Here is a 15,560-nt window from a genome sequence, read left to right as displayed (position 1 = left end):
AGATTTCGAAAGGCCTCTTAGCCCAGCCAGAAGGTTGTCTACGTGATATGTTACATATGACAACATTGAATAGTAACATTCGGTTCTATTAACAGAGTTGTTTTTTTTTACAATGGGCTAATATCTTCACACATCTGATAGGTCTCACTCACAAGATAACAAAAACAGCAATGTAGGTGTTTCTTCATATCAATCACATTGAATTTATCAGACATATTAAAAGGATAGTCTGTTTTATTTGAGAAATTTTACACATACTGTAATTAGTGATATTTTTCAAGAAAACTTTTGAACTAGACTGTGGTCTGGCTAATAGGTAAGAAAAATTTTCAGTGCATCTTGGGAGTCTATGGCATTTAGATATATTTTAAACACCCATTCTAATTTCCACTGATGAAAATACAGGCAAGCATTTCCACTGTGGCACAGGAGATACTGATCAGTGTAGGAAAGGATGATTTTACTGTACAACTTTAAACAACAGAAAAATTAAATTAATAAATTTTGTTAGAGCATACCTTTCAGAAAGTTTTAGGAATTGTCTGAGGCTCAGAATTAATAAAAAACAGAGCCAGGGACACTCATTTCTGTCTGATAGCAACACGTTTGCACCCCATTACTGTATGTAGTGGGTATAAACTTTGCGCTATAAACATTTGTGTGTAAGAAATGTCTTTTGTCTCCCTATTCAAAAATAAAATTATGTTTATTCCAGGCTCCCTTGTCAGTAGGCTGGGAAAGAAATCCAATGTTTTACCTTTTAATAGGGTTACAGAAGAAAACAGAATTACACAATAGATACCCAGAAATCTGGGTAATAGTTACATTTAAAGGAAAAAAGGGAAAGTGAAAGGCCAGCTTTGAACACATTATCTGACACCATGGCAAAGGGTAGATTTTCATCTCCTTTTAAACCATAACTAACATGCTTAACCTCTCTGCTATGAAGTTTAATCCTTGACCTTGTAAATCAAATATTAAACATGAGGTTAGGAGAACTTCTTATCTACCTTGGCGTTGTCTCATTAACTTGGACACATGATCCCACACATCACATGTCTCATACTTTGTCGGGTACCTCCTCTATCTTTTGCCAGTTTTGTAGAATGTGTTATAAGGACAAGAAATTTATAATAATACCTAGAAAAATATTTTCGACTACACCATCACTTCTCCCTGCTTCTTCTTTATTATGAGAAATAATCACATATACAAATTTTAATAGCATTTTCTGTGATTTGTAGCAATAGAGTGTATATCTTTTACTGAGTGTATTTCTTTTGGATTACTACCTAATTTTTGTCAAAATATATCTAAATAATACTGAAGCGATTTTTCTGTGCTTCTTCCTGGCATATGTCAAGCTTCATATTATAATTTTAATACCCAAGTGCCTATGATAAATTTATATTTGTAAACAAGTTTATAATTTGGGTACTTACAAAACTAACTTAAAGTAATAGTTCTTTCAGATTATGCTAGGGAAGTTTATGATAATGATAGCAATATGTGTTAAACTTTCTTTTTTTAAAAGATTTATTTATTTACTTATGAGAGACACAGAGAGAGGCAGAGACAAGGCAGAGGGGGAAGCAGGCTCCCTGCCGGGAGCCGGATGCGGGACTCAATCCTGGGACCGGGATCATGCCCTGGGCCAAAGGCAGATGCTCAACCACTGAGCCACCCAGGTGTCCCTGTGTTGAACTTTCATATTCTTTTGTTATAGTGATTATGCGAGTGATATAAAGTAAAAATAAATTGTGTTCATTTTTTATTTTGCAGCTTAAAAATGCTTTATTCCAATTCTTTAATCCTTATAATAAATCCTTATAATAAACATGTGAGGTTAAATATCCTATTGGCATTGACTTTCAGAGGCCTAGGGCTCAGAGAGATTAATTGGTGACCCAAGAAGCAGAGCTGATCATTGGCCCAAATGGGCCTGACTTTTGACTCACTGCCCTTCCCACTACAACTTAGCACAATTCTGAGAAACTTCATAAATTTCTGTGCTCTGTGAATTTCAGAACTCAGCTAAAGGGCCATCATTGCTAGGGGAAGGCTAATTACCAATACAGAATCACTGCAAGGAAAGGATAAAATCAGGAATTCACACTCTCAGTAATAAAGAGAGAAAATGTTTTTGGTTTGCTTCCTTTTGCGCTCTTCTTCCTTAACTCAAATGAAATTTAAGATTCATAATTTGAAACTCTGCCATTAGCTCCATCAGAAATATTAAATGTCAAATAAAGTGATCCTTACTGGCCATAAAATGAACAACCTTTATTATTCTAAGGAGATAGAAAATACTTTATGTGAGTAGTAGAGAAATTGCCAAAAAAGCTATTTTATTTCAGTCTGTGGACAAGTTAATGTGCTACTGAAAAAAGCATATATATTCTGACCTAATTAATTCCCAGAGAATATGGTTCTAAAAAGAGTGCTCAGAAATTACCCTTCTCTCGGTTTACTCCACTGTCATTTGGACAGTAGCTTGGTGCGTTCTGAGAACAGGATCTCAGTCATGAGTTAGTTACTTCTTTATTAAGGCTTCTGTTGCAGTGCTTTCTGGAATACTTTCTACCTTGGTACGTAGGCATCTTTCTGCGTGTAGTTGGATGTTCACTCCAGTTCCTGGGTCCTTGAGCCTCAACTGAGCAGATTTCCTCTGATAAAATTGTGTCACCTCTGTGCTGTTGTTCTGATGACACTACCTCTAGGCGCACCCCTGCTAACATACAGTTTGTTATCTCACACCTACAGAAATTGAGAAAGATAGTTTCAGGACTCTTCCACCTTCTAATGTGAGTGATTTATATGCTTGAGAAGCATATAAACAGAAAAATGTACAAATGAAGGAATGGGGAAGTGACTGCTATGACTATTTAGCATTTCCTTCTGGGAAGTACATACAGAAAAGTATGATATAGTACATTTTGTTCTAGATCTAATATAGCAGATTGCTATTTTTTCCTCTATGTGAAGGAAGAAGGAGTCATTAAAATTAAAATTCTCTCCTTTCAAGAGCCATTAGGGGCGTGCTTGGCATACCTATGTGATAAGATGATCACTCTATTCTTATCATGACATGTCTTATTCCTTAGAGCTCATTTATACATTGTTACTTAAAACATGCTCAATGTTACCAAAAATCACTGAGCTAAGTAGATACTTGGCTGGTAAGAGTTGGTTTTAATCCATCTAAGTTATTTTGCTATCTCTAAAGTTCACACAAATAATTCCTCTTGATAGTGGATGCATGTACTCAACCTCTCTTTGATTAACAGGTATGTTAACATAGCTCTTATTGTAAATAAATTCAGTCCTTCTTTTTCTTTTCTACAGGATAACATTTTTAAGCTGGAGGACTCACATTTTGAAAATGGCCGTGGGAAGAGTCCATATGACCCTAAACTGCTGACGGCATCTCTTTTAATAGGTATGTGGTCAACGATCAGTTAAACAGTGAATTTTCTAAGGATAACAACCAGACTACGTGTACCTTTTTTATATACCAAGATTTTCCACTATTAATCACAAACTATTTCAGGAGGATGTCAGTTGAAATATTTTCAAATATTTTTAAAATAAAGAAAAACACTAAATGCTGCTTTGATTTTTACAGTGTCTAGTCTGTGATTCTTTTTAATCAAGGTGGTTTAAAAAGTGTCTTTAAAGTTGTCTACTCAATAACTACACATCCCCACTAGAACTTTAAAATTTATATTCTGAGAGAAAATGGTTTTGGTTTTCATTTTATGAAAGAGGTGTTTCCAGGGGGCATTTCAACAAGTTGGAAGGAAAGAATGAGATTCAGTCTATCTTGTTCATTATAGTTCCAAGATTTGTCACACTCTCAGCGTTTGGACAACTTAATCAGCACGATCAGTTTTAATGGTCATACAATTGGCAGAGACCCTATCGTGTTACCTTGAATTAATGAAGGACCTCTGTATTTATCTTTTATTTTTTTTAACTTTAGGTCTCTTTTTTTTAATGTAACAAAACATTTAATGTATTTCCTCTACACTTTCCTCTAACCACCTTCTTTTCGGTTCATCTTCTTTTCCTTCAACAATGTGGCTGGGTAGGGAAATGCTTAGTTATCATTCAAAGGGATGGAAATAGGAAGACCGAAGTAAGCAGAAGAAGAAAACTTTAGTCTCTGTTGAAAGATAAAGAATTGTTTCCACATGCTTTTTTTTGAAGGTTTTGTTTATTTATTCATGAGAGACAGAGAGAAAGAGAGAGAGAGAGAGAGAGAGGCAGAGACACAGGCAGAGGGAGAAGCAGGCTCCATGCAGGGAGCCCGATGGGGGACTCAATCCCGGGACCCCGGGATCACGCCCTGAGCTGGAAGGCAGATGCTTAACCGCTGAGCCATCTAGGTGTCCCATTTCCACATACTTTTAATCACCTTTAGACTATATTAAATAAACACACAAACAAAAAGTGATACATCATTAAACAATTTTTCTTTTTTTCTTTTACTTTTGGGCATACCAGTAGCCAGAAACAAAAGATTCTGGGCCATTACCCTATTCCCGAATATGTTTTTCTATGTGATCATGTAGAAATTATATAACTTTTGTTTCCTTTGCTTTTTCTTTGTTTCCCTTTCTAGAAAATACAGAAAGTCATTATTTGATAATAAAAATAGTAGTGAAGCTTATCAAGTGTAAAATTTCTAATTGAATTTTGAATGAGAAATCTAGATTTTTGAAAAGGAAATGCAGGTTATTATCTGATGTGTTTTAAGTTCATTTTTACCAGTCTTTTGTTACAGAACGACTCTTTCTACTTAACAGAATAAACTCTAGTCATAGTGACTACAGCATTAAGTTTGAAGATACATTCTTTCCAGGATTCTTTAGTGTTTACTTTACCAGTGTGTCTCACCGATGTCTTTTCTATTAAGAATAAGAACATTATAACATGAATTATCTCCTGTATAGCTTTTCAGATGTAGACAATTTCAGTCCATTTGATCCATTTATAGAGCATTTTAACAAAAGTTTTAAAACCTGAAGGGATGCAGCAAATGTAGCACACTTATAATTTTCCTATTCACAGATGGCCTAGTGATTACATGTGGATGACTTTCTTAAGTGCACACACAGAAATGTGAAGGTTGTCTTAAACCAAGGGGAGGAGCTCTACCTTGCTCAAACTTGCAGCCTTATTTAAATTGCATATTTTAAAAAAATAGATATTCCTCCAAAAGCAGTATGTTAAATTCTACCTAAAGCAGCTTTTAATTTGTGGTATGTTTCTCAGTGGGGATTTGCTTGATTATTTATTTTAATATTCCATTGAGAAAGGATGATGACAAGTAAGTATTACATAGTTCATATGGTATGCAACCACACAAAGTCCACAAAGACTATGAAACTCCATCGTTTTGGTTTTATTTAGAACTTCTTTGAAAAAGCTGTATAGGTTTGTGAAAAGGAAAATGAATGAAGGAAGTTTCATGAGTCAAGAAGAATATGTGTGGCTAAAAAGACAAGCACCTTTTACATGGAAGTCCACACTTTACTTACCCGATACAGTAAAATAATCAAGTAACTTTTAGAGGTATTTGGTGCTTCTGGACAAGGAAAATTATTCAAGTCAACATAAATTAATTCCTGAATCCTCTGAAGAGCAAGCTACAGAAAAGTGAAAAAGCCATGCTAGACCTTGTAAAATCCCTCAAAATATCTATAAATTCTTCCCCTCATAGGACACTTAGTTCCCCTTGTTGGGTATTTCTTGGCATTTTTCTCTTGTGTCACTTTAAAAAGAACTGAAATTTTTTTTAACACAATTATTTTCTATACCACTTCCAAAACTTTTACATAGAAGGGTAGCACCTGTCTCTAAAATACACAGGTTGTACATTGCATATTAGAGAATGGTTATTGGAAAAGCCTGTCTGCCCAAGAGATTTTGCGTGTATTCTCCTCATTTCAGCACATAAGAGAAATTGTCAAGTTATTTCTGGGCTGTTTTCTTCCCCAATACTGGTAAATAAAATTTCATGTTTGACTCAAACCACCTATCAACCGGTTAGATGAATCTTGACAACAGATACTTTTTATATCATCAGTCTTTCTATTACGTAGTTTCAACCAGTAATAAACTTTAAAACCCAGATGACAGCTTAAAAATTAGTTTATGAAATTTTTCAGGGCTTGCTATAACTTCTTTTCAAAATGCCATGGTTTTTTATCATTAGTATCTTTAATAGACTGCTTTTTAGAGCAGTTTTAGGTTTACAGTAAAATTAATGAGAAGGCATCAGAGATATCACATATCCTCCACACACACCCACTCATATAGACTCCTCCATTATCCACTTCCTCCACCAGAATGGTACATTTTTACAAGTGATGAACCAACACTGACACATCATTATAACTCACTGGTATAAGGAGGGCACTTGGAGGGCACTCGTTGTGACGAATACTGGGGATTATATGTTAGTGATGAATCACTAAACTCTATTCCTGAAACCAATATTACACTATATGTTAACTAACTGGAATTTAAACAAAGTGCCACGTGTTGTTAAGCTGATGACCACAGGAAATATGGATTCTTCCCTGAGCAATGCATAGCTACAAATTAAGTCTCCAAATCCTATAACCTGTCCTAAGTTTGTAAATCGTCTTAGTAAAGTAAATTTTTCAAATCTCCTTTAATAAAAATCATTGTCAATGTTAAATTATTACAGTATTTATTTTTAAGTATGTCTTATTTCATCCACCTATAAATATTTTAATTTTAGTGACTTTGTTTAAAAATTCTTTATTAAAAATAGCAGTTTCTCCCCTACTCAGAACAAATGCCAGATGTGGACATAAGAATAAAATCTTATATTTTCCACACCAATTAAGTGTCATCTCACATTTTCATGATCTGTAAAGAGTAGTCAACTTGAAAGTACTTTTATTTCCTCGTTGCAGTCTTCCCTAGGCATTGTAGTGCTAATAATTTAGAAATAACCCATCACTAAGTAATACTGAAATCCATTCCAGGGGTCTAGGACTCTTAGCGATGGTCTGTTTCCCCAAGCTAGAACTCTGCCTTGCCTCAGGAAAAAAATATAATTTGACATTAGAATATGCTCTCACTTGGTATTAGATGAAATGAGGTACTCCCTAAATTAATTAACTATAATTGAAAATATTATTTGAGCCTCCCAGAGCCTCAGTTTCTTTATATGTAAAATGACATGGCCATGCTAATTCCACTAGTTTGTTGTGAGAGTTAAATAAGAATTTAATAATGTAGCACATTTGGGTACTTACATATTTCTAGAATGTATGAAGAAGTAGAAACCAAGAAGAGAAAGTAATAATAGTGGTTGCTATAAAGGAATCTGAGAGACAGATTTAGATTTGGTACCTTATAAATTTCATATTTTAAATCTTGTACCATGTGCACATATAAGCTACTAAAAGAAGTTAGTTTTAAAAGGACAAAATAAGTAACAAAGCCAGCACATTACATTTATTGGTACAGAGAAGATGCTCAATAGATGTGAAAATCCAAAATTATCCCTACACCCGCCCACTCTCAAAAAAATGGATTTCATCCATGCCCTGCATATGTGTGTTTGTGTGTATCTGTGTGCAAGAGAAAGAGAGACAAGAATTTATTTTTCCTCTGTTTCTAATTACTCTCTACTCTGTGAGTGGAATTTACTTAAGGTGTTAACAACATAATGACTTGTCCTTAGGTTTGTTTGATTTTTGCTCAACATCCATGTCACACGTTACACCTGTGTTAGTAATGCTGTGATTTCATCAGGAAATGTTTTTTTTTCACCTTCTACTTCTTCTCACCACACCCTTCTTAGGAATTGTAATCCAACACATTAACTGATCTAAGCCACATTTTTACTTCATTTTGAGCTGTGAACATAAAGTCCAGAAGTACATATGACCTTTTGTTTTTAGCACAGGCTTCTCGGATCATTCTGCCGTGGTGGAAATGCGGCTCACTAGACTCTTTGTTCACCTCAGCAAGGAATGGTTTCCTCAGAGATGAACCAACACTGGGTATTATATGTTAGTGATGAATCACAGTTAAGAAAGAATGGCAGGATGCTCAAACAGCCACTTTCATATTTGACAATTTTTTAGATTGTTAGTTTCATCTGTCAGCACTAATTTTTCTTAGTCTGATGTATTATTTTTGAGACATCAAACTTGACATATTGTGTCTTTTGTGGAGAGACTAAAACCTTTGTTGGACAGAGTATCCCCAACCACTTTTTGATACATATAACAATTCCTTGAGTATATTATTGTACCATCAATTTAATAAAATTGGACAAATGTCATATTTTCTTTCACTAGTAGCTTAGTACATTTGGAAAACCTCAAAAGTATGCATTTTAACCAAAATGCATCTGAATCATTGTAGGATAACATTTACCTAATACACTGCTTCAGGTTTCAAGAAGACATATATTAAGGGTCAGAAAACTGGAAAATTAACACTATGCCCAAGAATCAACATATAATTTGATAACTTCATAAATGACCTAGAAACTACAAAAGAAGTTTGGCAAGTAGACTTTTTTGTTAAACATATTTGTTCTCCAAAATAAGCCAACTGAGATAGAGTAAATTTCTTATACTCAGTTATCATTAGATTAATTTATATAGCCACAGAATATACTAAATCTTTAATCTATAGTGGAAATGCACAAGTATATTAAATAAAATATATTCTAAGTTGACTATTATTTATTTGCTTATGAGAATGCAAAAGTAGGATATCCTATCACCTATATACATTTGAGTGAAATAATAAATATGTCCTACAATTTCTGTGGAACAATCATCCCTGGTAAGAATCCTACAGACATCTCAGCAGAGGATCTGATTTAAGGCCTAGTATAAAAAACGGTTACTGATAGTGAGCACTGACAATATGAGAATGTACCCTTCCTGGTCATTTAATCGTCTGGTGCCCTACAGCTCACAGAAATCACATTGACTCTTGCTAAAAATAATATGCAGGTGGGAGGGAATTTCTTACGACTGGAGGCAACTGGTGCCTAAACTACGAACTTCCTTCGGTGTCTAAGTCAGTTCTTTAATTCCATTTTCAGTAATAAATTGATCAGTAGTTCTCCAACTCAAGAACTCTCTGCTTTCTCTAATGACCTCTCTGCACTTCTCTAAATGACCTACTTATCTCTTCTTGAAAGAAAAACAAAATCAATCTTTCTGCCTTTCCTTCATGTATATTGATTTTTGCCTTGCTTATGTGGGAGTGAATTAAAAAAAAAGTATAAGTTGTGAAACAAGTATATAAATTAATAAGAGAAACAAATACCTATTTATATCCAAATAACAGTTTCTTTTGGTGTTGTTTTATTATTTCAGCTCTCCCCTGAATAGAGTTTACATGTAATAGCAACCATAATTAGGGATTTTAGTCAAACTAAAGCAAGCCAAATTAAAAAAAAGATTGAGTGAAATAGGGGAAAGGGACTAAATCTGCTAATTTCCAGTTATATAGTAAAATAAGTCACAGAGATATTAAAAAAAAAAAAGGATTGATTACGTTCTTTACTCTTCCATTTCTGATTATACCTCTTGTTGGGCGTGTTCTGTCTCACTGCACCCTGATATGAAATTGCTCAGTTTTCTCCTTTTCGTGGTTCTCTTTCTACTGTTCCTGATTTTCATTACCTAACATGTGATTGAGAGGGCAATGAGGTTCAACTAATAATTTAACACTTTTGATTTTTCGAGGTAAAGAGGACACAAGGCATCCTATGTCAGGTGTTGCAACATGAAAATACTTGAACATGAAAATTTTAGGCTGCCTTTACAACACATTCTTAACTAATGCGCTCTTGTTCACACAGATCAAGAAAACTAATTCACTTGAAGTTTAAAGTTCCATTACATCTATTTATCAATTGTTAAAAGGTAAAATACCAACCTTAATAAAAGTGTTACAGTGATTGAAAACAAGTTAAAATTACGGAGACAATAGCCATTTACATATTCCAAGGTGCCTTTGAAATTTGTAGATAGCTTATTCACAGCATTTTGGTGCTTTTAGAAAAGGTTTATTTTTACCTTATGGGCAGATAAAATGTTATTATAGCATACTATGGTGAGAGCAGGTCAGATTTGAACTTGATATTTAATTAAGTGAAGGGAACACAGGATGATTTTGAATCCCAAAGATACCATAGTATGATAGTTTAGAATGTAATAGAGTGCCATTCATTAACCTACTAATTTGTGCTGAAAATATTGTCAAACCATCATTTTTATTTGTCTTGATTCACAACAATCCAAAAATGTCACAATCTTAAAACTCATCTGTAAGAAAAGATGTCTTTTTATTAATATTTCAAGCTAAACCTTGAAGTTGCACAGTGATTCTTTCTGCTTAGCTCTTCTCCACTGCCTTGGACATTCTCTAAAGGTTGGTGCATCCAGACACATCAGAGAACCAACCACCAAAGGAATTGACTGAGTTGGACCACTGAGCATGTCTATTTTCATTATGAAACATTTATTTGCAATTGAGAACTGAGTGTGATCAAAGAGTATCGTTTGAAAAATCAGCTAAATGAGACTTTCCCAATGGCATTTATAATTAAAGATGCACAGAGAATTTTTCCAGTTTATCTAATAAATATGAAAATCATTTGGAAATGATAGTGCTATACAAATGTTTAAGTTATAATTTATCACCTCATTTTACTTTCTAATCATTTTTCAAGTCAGTGAATGCAAAAAGATTAACTTATCCAAATGACCAACAAGATAATACTAAGTTTATTGTCATTGTGGTAGATTATGTAGAGAAAATTCTATATTTTTTGTTGTTTCATTTTGCTAGTAATTCACTATAAGTAAGCAGGCAATAATGTGTTTTCTGGATTAAATAATAGGAGGTACTTTCTGTTTAAAGAAAAGAAAGTATAATTTTTTCAACCTTCAGTTAAGTAAAAGCTCATTTGGGTTAGTGTAAAAAGACTGGGATTAAACAGGCCTGAGTTTGAACTTTCACCCTTACTTTCCTAGTCATTAGCTGAGCAACCTTAGGTTTCATGAACTATAAAATAGGGACAACATTTACATCATGGGGTTGTTGACAGACTAAATGAGATAATTTGAAAAGTGTCAAGCCACTGCCTAGCTGCCCAGCAAACACAGAATGGTATTCAGTAAATATTAACTTCTCCTTCTCCTCCCTTTTTCCTTTTCCTTTTTATTTTAAGCTTGTCACTGTGATTCCTCTGTTATTAAACTCTAACCTAGAGTTAATTCAATTTAAGTAGAAATGAGTCAAAAAACACAATAGAGTCTTGATCTGTGGTGATTATGACCTGTATTTGTCAAAATTTCCTTCTCCTCAGACTTTTTAAAAATGTTTTTAAGTCTTATTTATTTAAGTAATCTCTATACCCAACATGAGGCTCAAACTCATGACCCTGAAATCAGAAGTCATATGCTCTTCTGACTGAGCCAGCCAGGCGCCAGACACATTTCTTTTGTATCTGAGACTATGTATGTGATAGACTTGTTTTAAGACTACATGATAACTTAGAGCACTTCTCCCACTTGATATATTCAAAACTAAAAAGCAAGAAACAAATTTGGCAAGGAAAATATTAGTCCTTTCTAAAGTTTTGCAAAATCTTATTCATTCAGATACCACTAAAAAGGAAATATATTGAAATTTTAATTTCCATTAAAATAAAAAAAAAAACTATAAGCAGTATTTTACAGTGGTATCTTACCCTAGTAAATTAGGATTTTAGAGCTGCAGGGGCTATACGCATATAAAAATGTGATGAATGCAGTATGCATCTTGCCTTTTGTCTCACGTCATAATAGAAAGGAATAGTGTGGGGGCATCTGAGTGGCTCAGTGGTTGAGCCTCTACCTTCGGCTCAGGGTGTGATCCCAGGGTCCTGGGATCGAGTTCCGCATCAAGTTCCCCTTGGGGAGCCTGCTTCTCCCTCTGCCTGTGTCTCTGCCTCTCTCTCTGGGTCTCTCATGAATAAATAAATAAAATCTTAAGAAAAAAGAAAGGAATAAGTGTTAGGTTTTAGTGATGTCCACTGAACCATATTTTACTTCATTTTTTGAAGTTACTACTCACTGAGTAGAGTGAACATTTACTGAATATTTCTTTCAACAAAGACATAGGATAAAAATAAGTAACTGCCTAATGATGCAGACAGTATTCCTGTTTTCTTTCCAGCAGGGTCTCTACATGAAACTTTTATTTTGTCTTGTTTTTCTTTCCTTAATTGAATTAAAGTACCTGTATGTGGTTTTATTTTGTCACAACACAGATGGGGAATTATACTCCGGGACGGCAGCTGATTTTATGGGGCGAGATTTTGCGATCTTCAGAACGCTGGGGCACCACCACCCTATTAGGACGGAGCAGCATGATTCCAGGTGGCTCAATGGTAGGTGGCATGTGCCAGGCGCAGGCGTGTTACCTAACAGGTGTAACTGTAGTAGCCCAAGGAGAGCTTTCCCTGTACGCCTTGAGATCTAGTGTGCCATTAAACTGGTGGTGACTTCATGACTGTGGGTGTGAGAAAACAGGGGAAGAAGAAAAAAGTGAGATTAAAAAAATCAGGAAAATATTTACTTTGTGCCAAAATTGAAGTTTCTCAGTAGTTAACTGTGGAAAGAAAGAGATCTGGGCTGGAGCTCCGGAAGGGAGGCAATGGAAAGAGATAAGATGACTTACCAGGGTTGTCTTACTCAGACACCACAACAAGTCTCACGATGTAGTATTTGTTTCCACCGCACCTCTCTTCTTGCCCTGAGAGCATCGTGCACGTTCCTGAGTGTTTAAACAAATTGTAGTGCTGGTAACATTATACTGAAAGTGCTTTCAAAATTTCATAAGACTTTTGTATTTTTTCATTTGATTTCTCGTTTCTTCTTCCTAAAATCCTCTCTCAGTTTTTATAGGTGAGAAAATTAAGACTAATATTTTATCTAAGATTTTCTCTAACCTGGTAGTGGAAGATGTGGACCAAGAACCCAGTTTCCTTAACTTCAGGTCCTGGCTTCACCTTGATCAAGTAGATACTTTCTGTTAAACATTCTTTCTCTTCTTAGTCTATAAATAAATTCAGTGAAAGAGAAAATGTTCAAAATTTGTATGCCTAAAATAAATAACATTTTCAGTCAGATTTTGAACCAAATAATCTTTATATATTCTATGTCGAGTTTGATTTTTTTATTATTCACTGACACATTTATCACAGATTTTTTTATAATGGCCCCCACAGTATTATCATGTTTTTTATTATTAAATGACTATCTCCAGGTATATCTGTCTTTAGTCTTATAAAATAAAGCTATCCAGACCCTAACCTTCCATCCATGAACTTGTCCCTGGTTTCACCTACCTCATTAATAAGGATGGAGCTCATGGGGAATAGTCCATCTGTGTTCTCAGTAAGATCCTTGAATATCTCATTCTTTGAACTTCTACCACACTTGTTTTTCTTTCCCTTCTGGGGTAGCCAAAATTCCTTTTATCACTTCTCTCTTTCATTAGTTTGTTAGAGAAAAATCACATTTCTACTGTGAATCTCACTGAAACTTCAGGAGACCATGAGTCTGTGATAATTTTTGTTCTGATATATCTCATACTTTAAAGTGACTATTCAAACATAAAACATACCTCAAATTACCTCAGTCAGCACCTCTGGTCTCCTGCAACAACATTACTGATCATCCTATTATTTTTTATGAATTAATGTGAATGGTGTGTCTTTGCTCTTAATTGTATGGATTGTTTTTCATGAATTTACCCACTGTACGTTTCTTTTGCTGTCTTTATCTCTCCTTCCCTTATTTCTTCCTCTGACCTGAAAACTTGCTCTTGTGTTCTATCCAAATTCTTCCTTTAATCCTGGTCTGACGAAAAGTCCCTCTGTGTCTAAGTCCATAGCCTGGTTGGATCTTGTTTCTCCAACATTCTCTATTTTTTAATCAGTCTCTCAATTTGGACACTATCTCTTGCCATATTTCTCATTGTTAAAAAGCCCTTTCCCATTAAAGTGCTGCTTCTCTTAGCTGCCCTCCTTTCTTGCTCTGCCAAGTTTCCAGTGAGCTTGACATCACTTCCCATTGTTTGTATCTTAAATGCAGATGATGCCTAAGATCATTCATAATTGAGTACAAACACCACGGTAATCAAAAGGGTCTGGACATACAGTCAAATATCCATGCCGGAGGGGAGGGGTATGTGAGGAATAGTGGGTGACCACAAGAAAAATCAGAAGTCTCACCAAGAAAAAGAAAAGATACTGAGATCACCGTAAGACTATGTGTGTAAGACTACAGAAGAACCAAGTTCCAAAATCCCAAGGAACAATCTTGGAATATCCATTGTCAGTTATTAAACTTTGTATGGAGTCAAAATTAGTGGGAAAAACCTCTTTCAATATTGTTATCTGGTCTGTTCTCAAACTGAAATATTTACGTAGGAGGGAAAAATGTTTGTTTTTTTATTCAACAAGAAGGAGACTTTGATCTACTAAGAACTCTAAAGGGCATACAGGCTTTCACTGTCCATGTGAAAGAAAATCCAAGAAGATGGAATAACATAAAGGAGAGCATAGTATCCATTTCATTTTTATGGCCTTGGAGGAAAAAAGTCATCAAGTTAAAGCTGCTTTTGTGTTGCACACTTCCATGTTGACAGCTGAGTTTGAAGAATTTACACTGTGGGAAAGCAGTCATTGTCCACAGCTCTGTACTTCATCTTGCAAATGTGTAGTTCATTTGAGAATTCAGTTATCAGTCTCTCAGCACTAAACGTGAGAACTGATTTTACCAAATTAGCACAAAGGTTACATTTGACAGGGTGCAGAAACCACAACTGCTGCAAGATGGAGGATGCAGACACATTTGAGATAGAACCAAGGGACTGTGTGAATCACAAGCCTCCTGAAATTAAATGCCATTCCAGAATAAAATTGGAAACATAATGTTTACATATTCATGCATAAAATAAATGGGTTTGAGGCATCAGCATAGACTACACAATCATTTGTACTGCCAGAAGTAATAAATACTTGCAAGGTACTTTCTGAAAGGTCTTTGGGGCTATTAAAATTAATTTTGGCACAGGACTTACTTTACTTTTCTTAAATCAATTCAAACCTATTCAGTTACTTTGGACAAATCAGGTGGCCTATTTTAGGTGACTTAATTTTTTTTCTGCTAAAGAAATAAAATCAGTTGCCTAGAAGTAGACCTTAAAATATCTTGATATTTTTAATGGAATTTCACTATTTTCATAATCACTGAAATTTACCTCTTTTATAAGAGCATCAATCAGGGTTTAAATTTAGTTTCATTGTTACAGGAAAAATTAGGGATGAGTAACAATTTTAGATGAAAGAACAGAAGAGACATAGAATCTCTTGATTTTTACATAACTGCTTTTTAAAAAATATATTTTTAAAATTAGCCCCTGGTTTAGAGTTAGTAGATGTTAAAACAGCTTTTGATTTCGGAAAATATACTCCTATGTGTTTGACATGA

At 34.6% G+C, this 15,560-nt stretch overlaps 1 protein-coding gene across 14 annotated transcripts in view; it reads left to right on the top strand.

Moving 5' to 3' along the window:
* Positions 1–15,560, top strand: part of SEMA3A (semaphorin 3A) — a 454,892-nt gene that overhangs the window by 368,624 nt on the left and 70,708 nt on the right. For all 14 annotated transcript variants that reach the window (XM_038562852.1, XM_038562850.1, XM_038562853.1 and 11 more), the window contains 2 exons: positions 3,346–3,439; positions 12,332–12,451. In XM_038562852.1, coding sequence (XP_038418780.1) covers positions 3,346–3,439; positions 12,332–12,451 — 214 coding nt within the window. The remainder of the gene's footprint in view (positions 1–3,345; positions 3,440–12,331; positions 12,452–15,560) is intronic.

Source organism: Canis lupus, chromosome 18 (assembly GCF_011100685.1).
Source record: "Canis lupus familiaris isolate Mischka breed German Shepherd chromosome 18, alternate assembly UU_Cfam_GSD_1.0, whole genome shotgun sequence".
Taxonomy (NCBI): Eukaryota; Metazoa; Chordata; class Mammalia; order Carnivora; family Canidae; genus Canis; species Canis lupus.
This window is presented reverse-complemented; position numbering and strand designations above follow the sequence as displayed.